The sequence below is a fragment of the Leuresthes tenuis genome, unplaced genomic scaffold (assembly GCF_036924035.1).
Source record: "Leuresthes tenuis unplaced genomic scaffold, fLeuTen1.0.hap1 SCAF_1, whole genome shotgun sequence".
Taxonomy (NCBI): domain Eukaryota; kingdom Metazoa; phylum Chordata; class Actinopteri; order Atheriniformes; family Atherinopsidae; genus Leuresthes; species Leuresthes tenuis.
The window spans coordinates 19024402-19040339 of NW_027325355.1; the positions used below are offsets into that span (position 1 = coordinate 19024402).

Sequence of the window (15938 nt, forward strand, 5' to 3'; positions counted from 1 at the left end):
CAGAGTACCTGAAGAAAAAAACGTAATAAATGCTCATGTTACAATATCAAAAACTGAGATACAAATATTCCATTATTGTCCTCATAATCCAAAAGTCTTACCTGAAGCGTTGTTTTTTTTTTAACTAGTTTTAGTAAAGCAGCAATGATGACTACAGCAACACAACCGCAGACACACAACACAATGATCCAAGTGACACCTAATAACAGAGAAAACTGTGTGATTAGATCCAGATTCTTCCTAAAAATCTGACTAAAAAAAAGGACAATCACAAAGTAACCACAGATCTCTGAATCTGGGGCTCTGACAGAGGCTCTCACCATCAAGAGACACCTGTTTGAGATCAGGAATGGTCACAAACGCCTCTTTCAGAGGACCAGAGAGCACTCGCACTGCACATCCAACCTGAGCGCTGTCGTCACGGACACCTGACAGCACAGCTGTAGTGTTGACAGTGACTGTACCGTTGGTGTTGTTCACACTGACGGTGTTGTAGTGCGAGATGTTGAGGTGTTGTAGTGAGACAGTCAGAGTTACAGTGGGAGCAGGTCGACCTGTGGCCGAACACGACACAACTGACTCTTCAGGAGAGTCCGACGCTCTGACATGAAGGAGCGGTTGGTGCAGCTCTGTGGAAAAAACAAACACCATCATGAAAATGTGGACACATGTCACTGAGTAAACAAATTAAAACTATCATGCTGTCATGCTCTTACCATAGATTCGAAGGCAGGTTCTGCCTGTCAGGGTTCCATCAGGAAAGGTGGTGAACACACAGTGATAACAGCCCTCATCCAGCTCTGTTAAATTACTCATAACTATGGAGTTGTTCTGCAGTTCAGCATCTTCAAACTTAATTCTGTCTTTGACGCCAGGATTCACCGTTTGACCAAATTTTGTGTTGTAGGACGCAATATTTGTTTTCGCATCAGGTAAAATTTTCTGCCACGTGACTTGAAGAACTTGGGTAGATTGTCTGAGCTGACAGCTGAGACGAGCCTCTCCTCCTGCTGCTGCCACCACAGTCTCCTGTGTTTGTATCTCAACGGTTTGAGCTGCATGGGAAAAATACAATAACAGTTACAAGTGACAATGAGGAACAGGCACTGAAATACAACCCCAATACCAGATAAAAGTTTGGATACTGTGTAAAAATCTCAATAAAAAAAAGAAGAAGGCAATGATTTGTTTGTCTTATACAGTAGTATTTGTTCATAACTGGGGACAAAAATGGAAAAAAAGAAAACAAAAATAGATAGTTTCCTGCATACTTAAACAAAGGGAAGTGTTGCTTCTCTGTCTTACCTGTCGCAAAGACTCCACACACAAAAATCAGACACACAAACGCACAATGTTCCATCGTTGCTGCGGTAAAATTGAAACTGGCCCTGTCCGTCAAAAATCAGTTGTTGCTTACAGATGCACCACTTTCGTTCTTTTTGCTTCATGCACGGTGCACCGTTCTCTGAACAAAAAAAAGACAACTTCCCCAACAGGAAGCAAGAAAGCCACACGTGCTAAATCACAGGCAGTTAGAAATGACACTTGTCAGTTGTTTCATTACCTGGAATCATGCAGTCACATTATGCTAGGCTGACTTTATCCAGTGTTATATCAGAGATTCAGCCTGAAGTGATGTTGATAAGGACACAAATGAAATGTAAGCTTAACCAGAAAAAGCTGTTCCTGTGAAACAACAGAGAGAATGCTGATTAAATGAATGGGGAAGAAAGCTGAACTTGCAAAAAAAAAAAAGCTGAAAAAGTTCAGTTTTAGCAGAAAGCCAGTTGCTGAAGTGCTGGTTGAAGTAATTTGAAGGTGAAAAGAAACTAGTAGAACGATTTAAAGCTACTAGAAAAAAAAGGCAGAATAGATGAAATGGCTGAAAAAAATTGCAGAAGTCTCAGCAGAAAAAGGATGAAAGGTTAAAAACAAAAGAAGGATAAGAATTCAGTTTCAAGTAGAACAGAAGCTGAGAAAATGGAAAAAATAGCAGAAAAGCAGTTGCTGAACTCTTTTTAAGGCTGAAAAGTTCTGCTTTATCATCCAAAACGTTCCTGTTGCATTTAAACTACATATAATCACACCAAATGTTTTACTTCTGACACTTCAGGTGATTAACAACTGTTGAAAAATAAACAGCTGCTGCTTAACAGCATCTGCAAAATTCTGATTTGATATCCATAATTCCTGCAGCCTCAAAGGTTATTGCATGATAAAAACAACAGAGATACAAAAGAACAGAAATAAGCCGTAAATACGCAGGCGATACAAGATTTTCAGTCACATTTTATTTAATAAACCCTCAAAAAACAGAAGGATGGTTCTCAATAATTTGCTGGTTTAAAACACTGAAATACCACAACATAGTGTAACTATTTAACATATATTTTTTGTTTTGCATGAGTCCATTGTCTCCATGTGTTGCGGTTCATCTCAGGCTTGAATCATCACTTTTGTCAGCGGATTTTCTTGTTCCACATTTACAAACTGCGTCTGGTTCCTGAATGAGACACAGACAAAAGAGATGGGGAGGTATAGATGCAGGTTCTTAGGCGTGAGAATGAGATGAAGCACTGACTCATATCGGTCTGCGATGCGGTTGAAATCATCACATTTTTCTTTGTCTCTAAAGGAGTTTACACGAGATGGAAGATACATCAAAGCTGACATCTTTGACAAGACTTACACATTGCTGTCATTTTCAATTTGAGCAGGACAAGAGTGACAGCAGCGACACAACTGCAGACACATGGTACGATGATCCACGTGATGTCTACTAAATAAAAGGAAAAAGATATGCGTGTTCACATTTAAAACCAGTATGAAAAACTTAGTATGACTTAAACATGAACTTACTGAAACCTCTGTGCTCAGATCCAGATCCTTCATGCAAACCTGACAAAAGAAACTAAAACATGAGAATCACAAAGTGACCTCAGATCTCTGAATCTGAGGCTCTGACAGAGGTTCTCACCATCAACAGACGCCCGTTTGAGATCAGGAATGGTCACAAACGCCTCTTTCTGAGGACCAGAGAGCACTCGCACTGCACATCCAACCTGAGCGCTGTCGTCACGGACACCTGAGAGCACAGCTGTGGTGTTGACAGTGACTGTACCGTTGGTGTTCTTCACACTGACGGTGTTGTAGTGCGAGAAGTTGAGGTGTTGTAGTGAGACAGTCAGAGTTACAGTGGGAGCAGGTCGACCTGTGGCCGAACACGACACAACTGACTCTTCAGGAGAGTCTGACGCTCTGACATGAAGGAGCGGTTGGTGCAGCTCTGTGGAAAAAACAAACACTATCATGAAGATGTGGACACGTGTTACTGAGTGAAGAAGTTCAAACTATAATGCTGTCAGGCTCTTACCAAAGATTTGAAGGCAGGTTCTGCCTGTCAGAGATCCATCAGGAAAGGTGGTGAACACACAGTGATAACAGCTTTCATCTTCTTCTGTTATATTCCTGATTATGATGGAGTTTCTTTGCAGTTCAGCTTCTTCAAACTCAGTTTTATCTGTGAAGCCAGGATTCACTGTTTGACCAAAGTTTTTGTTGTAGGAGGCAACATTCTTTTCTTTATTGGGTAAGATTTTCTGCCACGTAACTTGAAGGACCTCTTTAGATTCTCTGAGCTGACAGCTGAGATGAGCCTCTCCTCCTACTTCTGCCATCACAGTCTCCTGTGTTTGCACCACAGCTGCCAAAGCTACATCAAGGAAATGTAACAGCAGATAGATGTGTGAAGGATGAATGTCTGTTCTGTATATGATTCAAATTTACTTTAGCAATAGGGTTTTCTGTTTAGAAGTAGGACAAGTCAGTACCTAATGTCAAGTAGACTATAAAGTGAGCAATACTGGCCTCTACTTACCATTTGGAATGACTCCGGACACAAACAGAAGATACACAAACGTGCTGTGAACCATTGTTGCTCCAAGTGGAAAATCTAAAATCTAACAGCAGATTCCAGTGGGTTTAAGTGAGAATGGATAGTTATCAAGAAATGTTTCTCAGCTGTTTAAATGAAGAAACGTAGATTAAACAGAGCGTGCTCACAACACTTGTATTGTCCAGTTTGGAAAATAATTTGAAAGGAACAAGTTAGTTTCATTTCATGTTAAAAGGGAAGTGAAAAAAAAGCAACCTTTCAACACAATGCGCCTAAAGTACAGTTAGAGTAGCACAATTTGGGGTTGAATGTTCTCTTAAACTAACACACAGACAACTTGAGTAAATATAGATTTAGAATGCTAACTGTAAACACTGGAGCCTTTGAGAAAAGGTATCGGCTATTTAAATAACTAAATCTAAAAAATCTTAACCGTTTACAGCTGGAATTGAGACATCCAGGTCATTTTGAATCCAATAACACAAATCATATTCATAAAATCACACAACCACAATGTAATGGCACTCCTTTATTTCTTCTTTTCTGTACCACTTCTCGAGTCAGTCAAAAAAGAAACACTCTTTTTCCAAGCGAGCGACGAGACAACTTCCTTTGTCTTTTAAAATGTTTACTTAAAAACAACAAAGCAAATTACAAGATCTGACGCACGGTCAAAAGACTGTGTTGCTTCCACCATGTTCTGACTCAAAAAACTTAAGTACACACAGTCAATTAGCCTACCGTAGTTAACGTTATATAATGACGTCACATCATAGAAATTAGAGCATAGAAACATTTTTTAACCTTTTACATATTACTAATTGTGTATTTTAAACCAACATACTCTAAACCTATAGAATTACAATAAAATTATCATCATTAATATTTAACTGTTTTTTAACTTAAATTATTATTGCTTAACTGGCACTTACACACAATATGTTTGGAAGCAAAAGCTGGTTAAACAGTCCCACCAGCACCACCAAGTGTCAGAATTAAAAGAGACCACCGAAACCAGATGAAATATTCAAATCAGTGAGGCTTCACAGGCTGCGAACTGAAAAATCAACTTAACAAATTCTTAGTTCTCAGATTGCAGTTTCTTAAAAACTGAGAAAAGAAACTCTGACATGAGGATCACAAATTGTTCATCAGTTCCTGAATCTGAGGCTTTAAAATAGTTTCTTACCATCAGCAGACATCCATTTGAGCTCAGGAATTATCACTTTTTAAACATTGATCTTAAATCAATAACAGGTACAGTCAGACTGAAAACTGGGTGGAAAGAGACATAAAAAAAAAAAACAGTTTCTCCATATATCATGAACAATAAACCGACATAATAACTGGAGTCAATGAAACTCAATCTGCTCATACAGAAAAGGAAGTTCACATGGTGCAGAGGAAAAGTCAGAATCTATTTGAAGTGATCACAGATCAGGAATCATCTTTTCTTTTCTCGGCACGTTCTTGTTGGAGTGTTTCCATCGTGGTCCTGAGGGGAGCCAAGCCGAGCAGACGCACCACACACACTAACAATACTTTTACTGCATTTCTGTTGTTGTGACAAAAGAGCCCCAGATCCCATCTCATCTCCCGCCAGAGCGCAGAGCAGTAAAACATCAGGTGTAACACACAGTGTTCTCCAGTTAGCATGACAGAAGACAGCTGAGATCACTTTGAGAAACCCTGAGAAAGCCCTCGACTTTATTCTGCGACACAAAGCAGCTTTTAGTGTTAACAGTTCATGCCGGAGATTTGATTTATCTGTTATTTGACCCCGACTCAAAGGCATGAAAATCATCACACAACAATTTCATTTTGTGCAAAATATATAAACGTAGGACAGACATTATGGCAAAAAAAAAAAGAGTAAACAATATAAAAAGGGTGTTTTTTTTAGACCTCACCAAAGAGGTGGAAAAGATTTTTACTACGATTGGATCGAGTGCCTTTTCCACTTTTGCCAGCTTCAACACAACCGTTTTCAAACAAACAGTCTTTTTGTTATTGACGGTGGTTGTTTTGGGTGGTTGTTTTTTTGATTGCTACGGGCCGGTGTCCGTTGTCTGAGCCCATTCTTCTGGTCCATTAAAGGTGTTTTGCTCCTTAGGATAAAAACAAGAAATAATTCTTACCGTCAGTATTACATCATACAACACACAGTTCATTGACTAAATCACTCCAATTATGAGAAATTCTTACTCATGCGTGTTTTGGGTTGACTTCTGGGGTGTTTTATTCCCCTCAGGCTCCCTGAGAGAAAGAGAAGAATTTTAAGGATTTATGGTCAGTGCTACACGAGCATTTATCAGCTGTGTACGGCTTTTGTCCAAATAGATCAGTTTTTGCATTCTTCGAGGCATCTTAGAGTCAATAAAACCACTCAAATATTAAGAGCATTACACAAACATTACAATGACTCGTGTAGTAGAGAGGAAAAGTTACCTCTTGCTGTTTTTCAGTTTCTGCCACAGGAAGAGGAGTGCAGCAGCAACACAACAGCACACCACACAGCACACCACAGGGACAATGACCCAAGCGGAATCTAAGAGCACATGGAGGAAATTATGACACGGACGGATCAGGGATTCAAAAATGCAAACACAGTTCATCAAAACGCAGCCTTGAAAACACTGGAAGATGAACTTACTAAATTTGCTGTCATCATGCAGCAGTTTCTTAGAAAAACCTGAAAAAAAAGAAACTGAAACATGAGAATCACAAAGTAACCACAAATCTCTGAATCTGAGGCTCTGACACTTTCTCACCATCAAGAGACACCTGTTTGAGCTCAGGAATGGTCACAAACGCCTCTTTCAGAGGACCAGAGAGCACTCGCACTGCACATCCAACCTGAGCGCTGTCGTCACGGACACCTGACAGCACAGCTGTGGTGTTGACAGTGACTGTACCGTTGGTGTTCTTCACACTGACGGTGTTGTAGTGCGAGAAGTTGAGGTGTTGTAGTGAGACAGTCAGAGTTACAGTGGGAGCAGGTCGACCTGTGGCCGAACACGACACAAATGACTCATCAGGAGAGTCTGACGCTCTGACATGAAGGAGCGGTTGGTGCAGCTCTGCAAGGAAACACACAAGGATGTGACGCGCTTTTCGCTGTTCTTAGATGCAAGGAAAAGTGAGCAAATTCAACGTTTAACTATGTTATCAACAGTTCCATGAGGTCTTACCGTAAAGACTGAGGCAGGTTCTGCCTGTCAGGGCTCCTTCAGGAAAGGTGTTAAACAAACAGCGATAGCAGCCTTCATCCTGGTCCGTCACCTTCTTGATCACCACGGAGCAGTTCTTTAGTTCAACGCACTGAAAATCCATCTTCTCTCTCAGACCACTTGTCACTTTCGGACTAAAGTATTTGCTGCATGTGGCGAGGTTCTTCTCCCCATCAGGAAGGATTTTCTGCCACGTGACTTGCAGGACATCTTTGGACTCACTGAGCTTACACTGCAGGCAGGCCTGGTCTCCCACCGCTGCCAATACAGTCTTCTGCGTTTGGATCTCAGACGCCAAACCTGTGCAGAGATCATGAGACAGATAAGGCTGCGAAACTCAAGCCGAGCGCGAACAGACGGGGAGCACGTGTTGAAAAAAAATGTATATATATATATTCAGTGGACACTAATTAATATCCAGGCATCAAAGTCTTGCACCATCTGCATTGCTTAATTTCCTGGATCAGTGAATAATAAAAATAATCATTATCCCATTCACTGTTATTTCAAATGATCCCGCACAAAACAGAGAAAAAGATCTGTCCGCAGCTACTTATTTTAAGACACATCAGAGTAATTTTTAACACACGATAAAACTTCCCTCTCTTACCTTTTGAAAAGATCCCCAGCAAACAGAGGAAGCGCAGGACCGAACCGGCTGCCATCGTTACGAATGTGCGCGAAACATTTGAAATAACGCCCAACCTACCAGGGCAGGCTTGGTGAGGGGCGGAGAGAAAGAATACAGGCAGCAATAAAAAATACCTGATAAAACCTGATATAAGGTTTACTTACAACACAGATGAGCACTTAATTTACTCCATTTTTTAAAACTAAAATTCCTATGAAATGTTTGTTAACAATAACCAACTCCAAATCTTCCCCGATCTTCATCTAAATGGAACAGCATAAATATATATATATAAATATGTATTACTTTCGCTTTTGTTGTTTCAAAGCCTTGTGCGTGAGGCGTTTGAGCGGGAGTCACGTGACAAGCTACGTCTTCATCTAACACAGACGAGATTAAAATGAAAAAATGAATCAATTAAGAGCGGAGTTAATACGAAAATAAATTTAAATCACCGAGTTATGGCCGTAAATAGAGCCTGAACCCTGTTTGAGATTTATTTTTCATTATGATCTACTGAAAAGTGACATATTCACCAAGCAAAAACATATGTTGATCCCAAATTTTCAAAGAAATCATAAAGAAAGAACGACTTTTTTTCTAATAAATCCCGCGGATATAACTGTGTTAGTTAGCAGGTTTTGAAGAGAAATATATAGAATACATACATGTATGGTTAAATAGATTACTGACGTAAATCTTGCTATCAAACATAATTAATCACGTATTTCATTGTAAGAAATCCATACACGGGCTAATTCTATATTAATAAAACAGCGACACCCAGTGGTCATATTGTGGAGTTTCAGGTGAGAAGCTGCAGATCAATAAACGCAGATGTTGTCACAGTCTACTGTCCCTTCATCAATATTAATGTTAGCAGTCTGCAAAATCCCTGAGAGGAAAAACACTTTAAAAAACACACTAGTTTTCACACTGGAAATGTTGTATTTATTTTATTTTTTTAAAAAAGTACAAAAAACAGATGTAAAAAACTGATTGAAAAAAATACATAAAACACAAGTGTGAAGATTATGGAAATGTAGAGCCGAGGTATGTTTTAACACAACTTCACCAAAAGACTGAGGCTTTGGTAAAGTTCAGTTCAGGTCAAGTTTTGTCGTTTTTTAATTTTTTTTTTAACCACAGTGTGTTGGATTACTGTGCTTTATTTAAAAATAAAAAAAATAAAAATCAACACTGCTCCAACTGATGTGCTCTTGCCTCGATGGTATCTGGGTCGATGTTTTCTCGGCTCCCCTGAGGAGGTGTTCGATGTTTGAGCTCAATGCTCTCATTCGCCACCAAAGGCTCCTCAGTCCTTCACATAAAAGAAAACAGGTTTTTATTTGCAATGTGTCTTCACTGAAATAACAATAATATAATGAATAATATTCAAGTAGCCTGTGTAACTAAAAACTGAAAATGGTTAGACTCACAGGCCTCAGAATGTGTTTGATATGCACAGTGAACATGAGATCAGCCAGGAGAGAAAACAGGAAAGTTGGAAGATTTTAAGACAGCGAAGAAGAATTAAACATCTGTGCAAGTGATGAATTACGGAATAAACAGTCTTACTTCTGAGGGTCTTTGGTCGCAGTTTCAGGATTCTCATTCATCTGATGTTTCCTGTTAAACAACATAAAAGATTTAATATTTAAAGAAAAAATAAAATTATGTGCTGATTATGACACAGATGTTACAACAACAAATAAGCTGTTTGACAGAAGTACCTTTTCTGAGCTCTTTTTCTGAGCAGGAGAATGATGGGGACGGTAACACAAGCACAGACCACCATTATAAATATCAAAGGCCATCCTTTGAAGAGCATAAAAATAAATGCTGATGAGATACACACAACAACAATGAAGCATTAATGGGAACACTAACATGAGACCATTTAAACATTAACTTACTGAAACCTCTGTGCTCAGGTCCAGATTCTTCATCCAAACCTGACAAAAGAAGCTGGAATCATAAACTGATCATTGATCCCTGAATCTAAGGCTTTCAGGGACTTTCTTACCGTCAGCAGACGCCCGTTTGAGCTCAGGAATGGTCACAAACGCCTCTTTCAGAGGACCAGAGAGCACTCGCACTGCACATCCAACCTGAGCGCTGTCGTCACAGATACCTGAGAGCACAGCTGTAGTGTTGACAGTGACTGTACCGTTGGTGTTGTTCACACTGACGGTGTTGTAGTGCGACACGTTGAGGTGTTGTAGTGAGACAGTCAGAGTTACAGTGGGAGCAGGTCGACCTGTGGCCGAACACGACACAACTGACTCTTCAGGAGAGTCTGACGCTCTGACATGAAGGAGTGGTTGGTGCAGCTCTGTGGAGACAATGGTCATCATGAACACTTTTTTCCCCTCATTTTAACAGTATCTCTGGAAGGAATGGGTCATTTGCTACTGGTTAAACAAGTTCAAACTATAATGCTGTCAGGTTCTTACCGAAGACTTTAAGGCAGGTTGCAGCTGTCAGAGATCCATCAGGAAATGTGTTGAACATACAACGGTAACAGCCTTCATCTTCTTCTGTTAGATTCCTGATTATGATGGAGTTCCTCTGCAGTTCCGCTTCTTCAAACTCAATTTTATCTGTGAAGCCAGGATTCACTGTTTGACCAACATACTGGCTGTAGGAAGCAACATTCTTGTTATCATTGGGTAAGAGTTTCTGCCACGTGACTTGATGGACCTCTTTAGATTCTCTGAGCTGACAGCTGAGGTGAGCCTCTCCTCCTACTTCTGCCATCACAGTCTCCTGTGTTTGCACCACAGCTGTTACACCTGCAGGAAATATAGCAACATAGATAAGGCCTCAGCTAAAGGAGGGTCTGTGCACTTTCAGTTGATAATATTATAGTATATATACTATGAAGTAGAAATTTAAACTTACAGCTTTGATTCATTCACCCCCCCCCCCCCTTCAGTTTATACATGTAATTTTGCAGCATTTTTAACCCCCCACAACTTCAGACATATAATTACAGAACTGCAATAAACAACATGTTTGCATTATCAGAAAAGTAAACGATCAATTCTGTGTGAAAAGGGAAAAAAAAAACATTTATTTCTGTGTTGTTTCAGCTCACCTTTCAGAGAGAGTCCAAAAGAAAGAAGGCAGAATATAATAACTCCATGGAGCATTGTTCCTGCATGCCATCTACAGTTAAAACTGAATTCTGAAAAATTCAAAGTTCCCTCCCTTCTTTCTTATTGGTCTTTCAAGTGGACTCTACCATCTACCAAGTAGGAGGCTGCAGACATGTCTTTTCATATTGCATAACAGAACTAAATAAAGCCTTTCCTCATTGGATTACAGTGCAGTTATTATGTACATACATTATGTATTTTACTAATGAGGCCTTTACTCTCTATCAGAAGACTTGTGTCTACATTGTTAAAAATATGTTTTTCTGGCTCCCGTGACTCACAGGGAAGTTAAACGCTCTGTGAGAGTTTTACTTTCACTTTTGATTATTTACCGCTCTCCAAAGATTTTTATCAGGAAAATGAAACAGTGTGGCTCAGAGTGTTACACTAAGACTGAAAGAAGCTCTGGTCTTTATACGTCTGATTTTAACCTGACAGAAAGCTTTAACACAGGCTGACCCACTCAGGTATAACAATACAACACAGCATATTTTCATACTTTGTTTCTTAGATTCTCTTTAAATTTAAGCTGAATTAAGTGAATTCTGTGACCTGATATATTTCCAGATACATTGAGGATTCCTTAGATCAGTTCAGTTAACAGGGATGAATTTATTTGTAAGGTGCACATGTGAGCAGGCTTGTCTGCCAGGATATGTTCGCCCTGTTGGACCCAGTATTATATACTTTTGAAAGTCCAGTCAGAGGATGGTTATCGATAGATGACGTCCTGTCCCTGCAGGTTCCCTGTAAATATCATATTATCAGGTTTCCTGTAAAGTATTGTTATTACAGTGGTGTGTTTCTGAGCTGCGTTCCATGATGCATGGACCAAGACGTAATTTTAGGGGCCAGAGACAAACAACTCTTGACGAACCACACAATCGCAATCTGTTAGGAATCAAAAAAGTAAAAGCAAACAAACGTTGTTGTAATTTAAGTACTTTTACTTATTGACTTACAAGCTGATGACACACAAAACAGATCACAAGTTAAATCACACCTAAAACTGAACAACAGTAAGTGGCTCATGGTAGATAAATACATTTCAAAGTTAATTATCAGAAATAATTCACATTGACAAGAAAAAAATAACAATATTTTGATTAGCAAAATCCTTGAAATAATGCACAACTCCACAGGTTTATTTTGACAGGGAATAAATAAAACATCCAGTACGAAAAATACTATATTCTAACAATAACAACAAAACATTAATATTAATGTGCATTGTTTTGCATTATGTCTCTGTGTACACAATAAATAACATCTGTAACACACACAAAGGGCAAACTGCAAGACAAAATGTTACAATTTGGGTAAAATATTACCAAAACAACAGATAACATGCAGAATGCAGAAACAATTAGCATTTCATATGATATCGAACAGTTCCAATTTTCAAGAGAAAAAAAAATCAGAGTGAATTTGATATTACATTCATTGAGATTCAATGTATGTGTTGATGCATTTTGTAATATGATGAAAGAAATTGTGTGAACACTAGAAGGCGCTATATCCTCACTCTCATAGTCACTTGTACTCAGTTGCCCTCTGTCACCAAAACACTTCAGCTTGTAACGCTGGTCTGCCTGAGGCTAACTTTTACTATTGCACAGCACTTCACTCCTTATTGTTGACACTCCTCTGGTCCCTGCAGGATGCCACATTTTTACATTCATGAAACCCTCAACAAACCTAGGGCAATTAAAGTGCAGAGTGCTGCAGATTGGAAGAAATGTAAGCTGGATCGGTAGATTTCAAAAGACACTGCTCTGTCTTTTAAAAACTACCCAAGAAATCTTTGCTAGCACATCCTAGCTTTAGCTTATTCACTTCACAGATACAAAACGTCTGCTTGTACTTGTGTTCTCTATTATGGCAGCAGCAAAGCTGATCATGGAATATCTCTGGTAGCTCCTTTCCGCTTCAAGCTGTGAGAAAGAGAAAACAGCTGAGTTTAAAATACTGTGCGCAGAATGCCAAGAATGCCCAACGTGCAGAACAAAGTCAAATGTCTCACCTTGCTCGAATCAATACAGCCACAACAACACAGATGACTGCTATTACAGCGATGATGACCCATGCGATGCCCACTCGAGACGGAGGTGGTTCGTTCACTGAGGACAAACAACACACAGTCAGACTGTGCAGAAATAAGCCAAATGATATTTCCACAAAAGAGAAAGAAGGGGGAGGGGGTGTCTCTATGGTGGCACTTTTAGATTTAGAGAACTGACTTCTATGACCTCCCCAGAGAGGTGCCCCTGCCCGGCACAGCTCAGTGCAGCCTGACATGGGATTTCCTTGAATATGAAACCCGAGTCAAAGTGAAACATAAGCCTTATGCCTGAGTCACAGCTCAGCCAATTCAGAGAAAACATTGAGTCATTGAGATTGTACTTTGTCATTTGTGTTTGAACTCTCTTCCCTTCCTGGATGTTCTCAGTATGACGTTCTAAATTGGCCCTTTGTTCCTGAGGAAATGAAGTGGGTTTCAGAAATTTGTGGTTGAGTGTGGCTGTGAACAGCAACTTGTATTTTATTACAATGATTCCTCAGACGTTTGGTTGCATGGAAAGTTAAATTTAAGGCCAGACCCAATACCAGTTTCTACCAATGGCCCTATCCATCTATATAGTGATTATCTTGCCGCTCAAATGGCCCCCAATGCCCAGGTTGAAGGGCACTGGGTACCCGTTAAATGGATGGGTCGGGCCGATGGAAAATTTTAGATTGGGCCTGGGTTTGATATTTTTTCAAGCTTTCAAGCAGGGAAAACCTGATAATAGTCCACATAAGGGTAATTTGGTGGAACAGCAAACTAAAAATTGAGCCATTAAAAGCCTTTTTTATTTCCCCATGCCATACTGTAGAAACAGTGTAACTCATGTATGACATCACTACCAGATAGTGAGCATGATTAGTCAAGATACGCCCTGCCAGGAATTTCTTGGTAAGGGGATCTGTAGAGGAAAACTGTCTGTGGGACTTCCTTGAGCTAGAACAAAGGTTAAGAGGAATTCCCAACTGCATACACCCTTGCCAAGTAGTCATATGCACACATTTTGTGGATGGTGAACTTCCAAAATAGCGGTGCTCTCTGTACAACCACACCCTTCTCTACACCTACAGTGCCATGCATGAAGACTTCTACATCAAGCTATATGCCATGAATAACTTACATAAAGTGAAAGGTATCCTCTCCCGCCTCTCTCCCTCCATTCCTCTGTTCAGCACACAGTCCACATGTCCGCTCCAGTCTGCAGGTATTTTCAGTGTGGTGCTGCTGCTGCTGGTAAATGTGTTGTCGCTGTTTTTGACGGTGGTTGTCTGCGGTGTGTTGATGGTGTCAGGTCCGGGGGAGAAGTCCCACTCAATGGTTGGAGCTGGTTTACCTGTGGCTGAGCAGCTGAACACTTCCTGCATTTCTTTCTCCTCCTGTCCACTGTCTGTGGGGGCATGGCTTGTGTTCACCTTTGATATTCCTTTATGGAAAATAGAACTTATCACTTTTGGAACTGCAACACTAACGAGTTTTAGATGATAATCTAACACACACACAATCTTCAAGCAGAGGATGGCAGCAAAAAATACTTTTTTTTAACTTTTTCCTCTGAATTATATCAATCCACAGTTTACCTTGAACTTTGAGGCATCTCTTGTATTTTTTAGACCCATCAGGATACACATTAAATGAACAAATGTAGCAGGCTTCATCTTCCCATGTTATATTCCTCAGAGTGATGGATGTCGAGTTGAGAGATGCTTCTGTGAAGATCACTTTTCCGCGGTAAAGCGTGTTGACCTGCTGTCCAAAACGATTGCTGTAGGTTGCCAAATTCTCTACTGACTCGTCATTGAAAGCCCTCTGCCATGTGATCTGAAGCACACCTGATAATGGCAACGGTAAAAATGTCAGAGTTAGAAACGTGTCAGGGTTACAAACAGAACTACTTAATCTTTAACTGATTTTATGGCTTACTCCAAATGTCACAACCTGAAATCCCACAACAGGTATATTAGATTGTTAAAGAAGGGAGGAAAGCAGAATGATTTACCTGTTTGGGTGGCAACTGCACATCTATAATGCGCATCCTTGCCATACTCGGCTTTTAAGCTTCCAGAACCACTGACTTGAGAGGCAGAGGCTGAAAATAAAACAGTGGCAGTGTCAGCAATAGCAGGCTGTAAGTCATATTCACTTTCTTTTATGGTGTTCAGACTTGCATGACACTGAGTTTAAAGTGTCAAACCTTACTTAAGGGAAAGTATAATTAGTTTAAAGTTCTTAAAGTGTTCTTCTTTCAGAAGCTGACATATTGTTACATATTGTAGCTGGAGATTATTTGACTTATTCTACATACTGTAAAGAGGCTTCTTTTACTGTGTTTTGATGTTATTCAATACATCCTACTCTGCTGTAAATACTAACACAGCAGCCAGAGTGAAGCATGAAATATGTGCATCTTTCTATCTATCTACATTATATATCAATATGTATGTATATAGATATCTATATATAGATATCTAGAAATAGATATCTATATATAGATGTATAGATAGATGGATCTATCTATCCACATATCTATAGATATACTGTGCTATATAACAATACACACCATAAATTAAATGAACAAAAATAGAATAAAATAGATTCTGTAAAAGAAGACATAAAGTCATAAAAATAGAAGAGGTTAGCCTCTCCTGTTAATGTCACTTACCTTTAAAAACAAAGCAGGTCACAATCAGGATCAGTAACATTTTCCTTCACAGCTGCAAAGATACTTTCAGTTTTGCCTCAATGAGGGCTTTTATGTATCCTCTTTAAAAAAAGGTGGAGCTTCTAAAACAAAACCTAAACATCAGCTCCACCATCTGGGAATTTTTTTTTGTGCCTCAAAGCAAATCAATCAAACCAATTTTCACATTTCCGTGAAACCGGACTTCAGGCTAAATCGATGACGCTGGAGCATCAAATAAATACTGTATGGAGGGTTCTCTCTTAATAATCAGATATT

General features: G+C 39.6%; 4 protein-coding genes across 6 annotated transcripts; all 4 read right to left on the reverse strand.

Moving 5' to 3' along the window:
- Nucleotides 1–20: 20 nt before the first annotated feature.
- On the reverse strand, nt 21–2044 carry LOC140313092 (OX-2 membrane glycoprotein-like). The gene is made up of 4 exons (XM_072391090.1): nt 1306–2044; nt 717–1055; nt 321–629; nt 21–199 (listed from the first exon to the last, which is right to left on the reverse strand). Exons 1-4 carry the CDS (start codon nt 1358–1360, stop codon nt 39–41), a joined length of 864 nt encoding a protein of 287 aa, XP_072247191.1. The 5' UTR covers nt 1361–2044; the 3' UTR covers nt 21–38.
- A 223-nt stretch (nt 2045–2267) lies between these two features.
- Nucleotides 2268–10927, reverse strand: LOC140312898 (OX-2 membrane glycoprotein-like). 3 transcript variants are annotated; one of them, XM_072390818.1, is made up of 7 exons: nt 10857–10927; nt 10213–10551; nt 9783–10091; nt 9673–9711; nt 9490–9574; nt 9335–9385; nt 8910–9077 (listed from the first exon to the last, which is right to left on the reverse strand). In XM_072390818.1, exons 1-7 carry the CDS (start codon nt 10909–10911, stop codon nt 8951–8953), a joined length of 1005 nt encoding a protein of 334 aa, XP_072246919.1. In that variant the 5' UTR covers nt 10912–10927; the 3' UTR covers nt 8910–8950. The 3 variants fall into 3 exon arrangements, with proteins under 3 accessions (XP_072247075.1, XP_072246919.1, XP_072246996.1); XM_072390974.1 differs by lacking the exons at nt 8910–9077; nt 9335–9385; nt 9490–9574; ... (1 more) ...; nt 9783–10091; nt 10213–10551 and adding exons at nt 2268–2503; nt 2690–2776; nt 2860–2898; nt 2978–3286; nt 3374–3712 and having other exon boundaries at nt 10857–10918; XM_072390895.1 differs by lacking the exon at nt 9335–9385 and having other exon boundaries at nt 8913–9077.
- LOC140295903 (OX-2 membrane glycoprotein-like) lies at nt 5883–7790 on the reverse strand. The gene is made up of 6 exons (XM_072379688.1): nt 7736–7790; nt 7087–7425; nt 6667–6975; nt 6344–6443; nt 6101–6151; nt 5883–6003 (listed from the first exon to the last, which is right to left on the reverse strand). Exons 1-6 carry the CDS (start codon nt 7788–7790, stop codon nt 5883–5885), a joined length of 975 nt encoding a protein of 324 aa, XP_072235789.1.
- A 2917-nt stretch (nt 10928–13844) lies between the features above and the next one.
- On the reverse strand, nt 13845–15710 carry LOC140290926 (OX-2 membrane glycoprotein-like). The gene is made up of 5 exons (XM_072379380.1): nt 15642–15710; nt 14979–15068; nt 14560–14811; nt 14103–14405; nt 13845–13918 (listed from the first exon to the last, which is right to left on the reverse strand). The coding sequence occupies exons 1-5, from the start codon at nt 15679–15681 to the stop codon at nt 13845–13847; spliced, it is 759 nt and encodes a 252-aa protein (XP_072235481.1). The 5' UTR covers nt 15682–15710.
- Between the last annotated feature and the right edge of the window lie 228 nt (nt 15711–15938).

Coding starts and splice junctions, on each gene's coding strand:
- LOC140313092 (XM_072391090.1), bottom strand. CDS start 1,360: ATGGAACATTGTGCGTTTGTGTGTCTGATTTTTGTGTGTGGAGTCTTT. Junction 630..716: donor AACCTGCCTTCGAATCTATG/GTAAGAGCATGA, acceptor TTTTTTCCACAG/AGCTGCACCAACCGCTCCTT. Junction 200..320: donor CAAACAGGTGTCTCTTGATG/GTGAGAGCCTCT, acceptor CTCTGTTATTAG/GTGTCACTTGGATCATTGTG.
- LOC140295903 (XM_072379688.1), bottom strand. CDS start 7,790: ATGGCAGCCGGTTCGGTCCTGCGCTTCCTCTGTTTGCTGGGGATCTTT. Junction 7,426..7,735: donor GCTGGGGATCTTTTCAAAAG/GTAAGAGAGGGA, acceptor ATCTCTGCACAG/GTTTGGCGTCTGAGATCCAA. Junction 6,976..7,086: donor AACCTGCCTCAGTCTTTACG/GTAAGACCTCAT, acceptor GTTTCCTTGCAG/AGCTGCACCAACCGCTCCTT.
- LOC140312898 (XM_072390818.1), bottom strand. CDS start 10,911: ATGCTCCATGGAGTTATTATATTCTGCCTTCTTTCTTTTGGACTCTCT. Junction 10,092..10,212: donor AACCTGCCTTAAAGTCTTCG/GTAAGAACCTGA, acceptor TTGTCTCCACAG/AGCTGCACCAACCACTCCTT. Junction 9,386..9,489: donor AGAAAAAGAGCTCAGAAAAG/GTACTTCTGTCA, acceptor GTTGTTTAACAG/GAAACATCAGATGAATGAGA.
- LOC140290926 (XM_072379380.1), bottom strand. CDS start 15,681: ATGTTACTGATCCTGATTGTGACCTGCTTTGTTTTTAAAG. Junction 15,069..15,641: donor GACCTGCTTTGTTTTTAAAG/GTAAGTGACATT, acceptor TTTTATTTTCAG/CCTCTGCCTCTCAAGTCAGT. Junction 13,919..14,102: donor GAGGATACCTTTCACTTTAT/GTAAGTTATTCA, acceptor CCTTTGTTCTAG/CTCAAGGAAGTCCCACAGAC.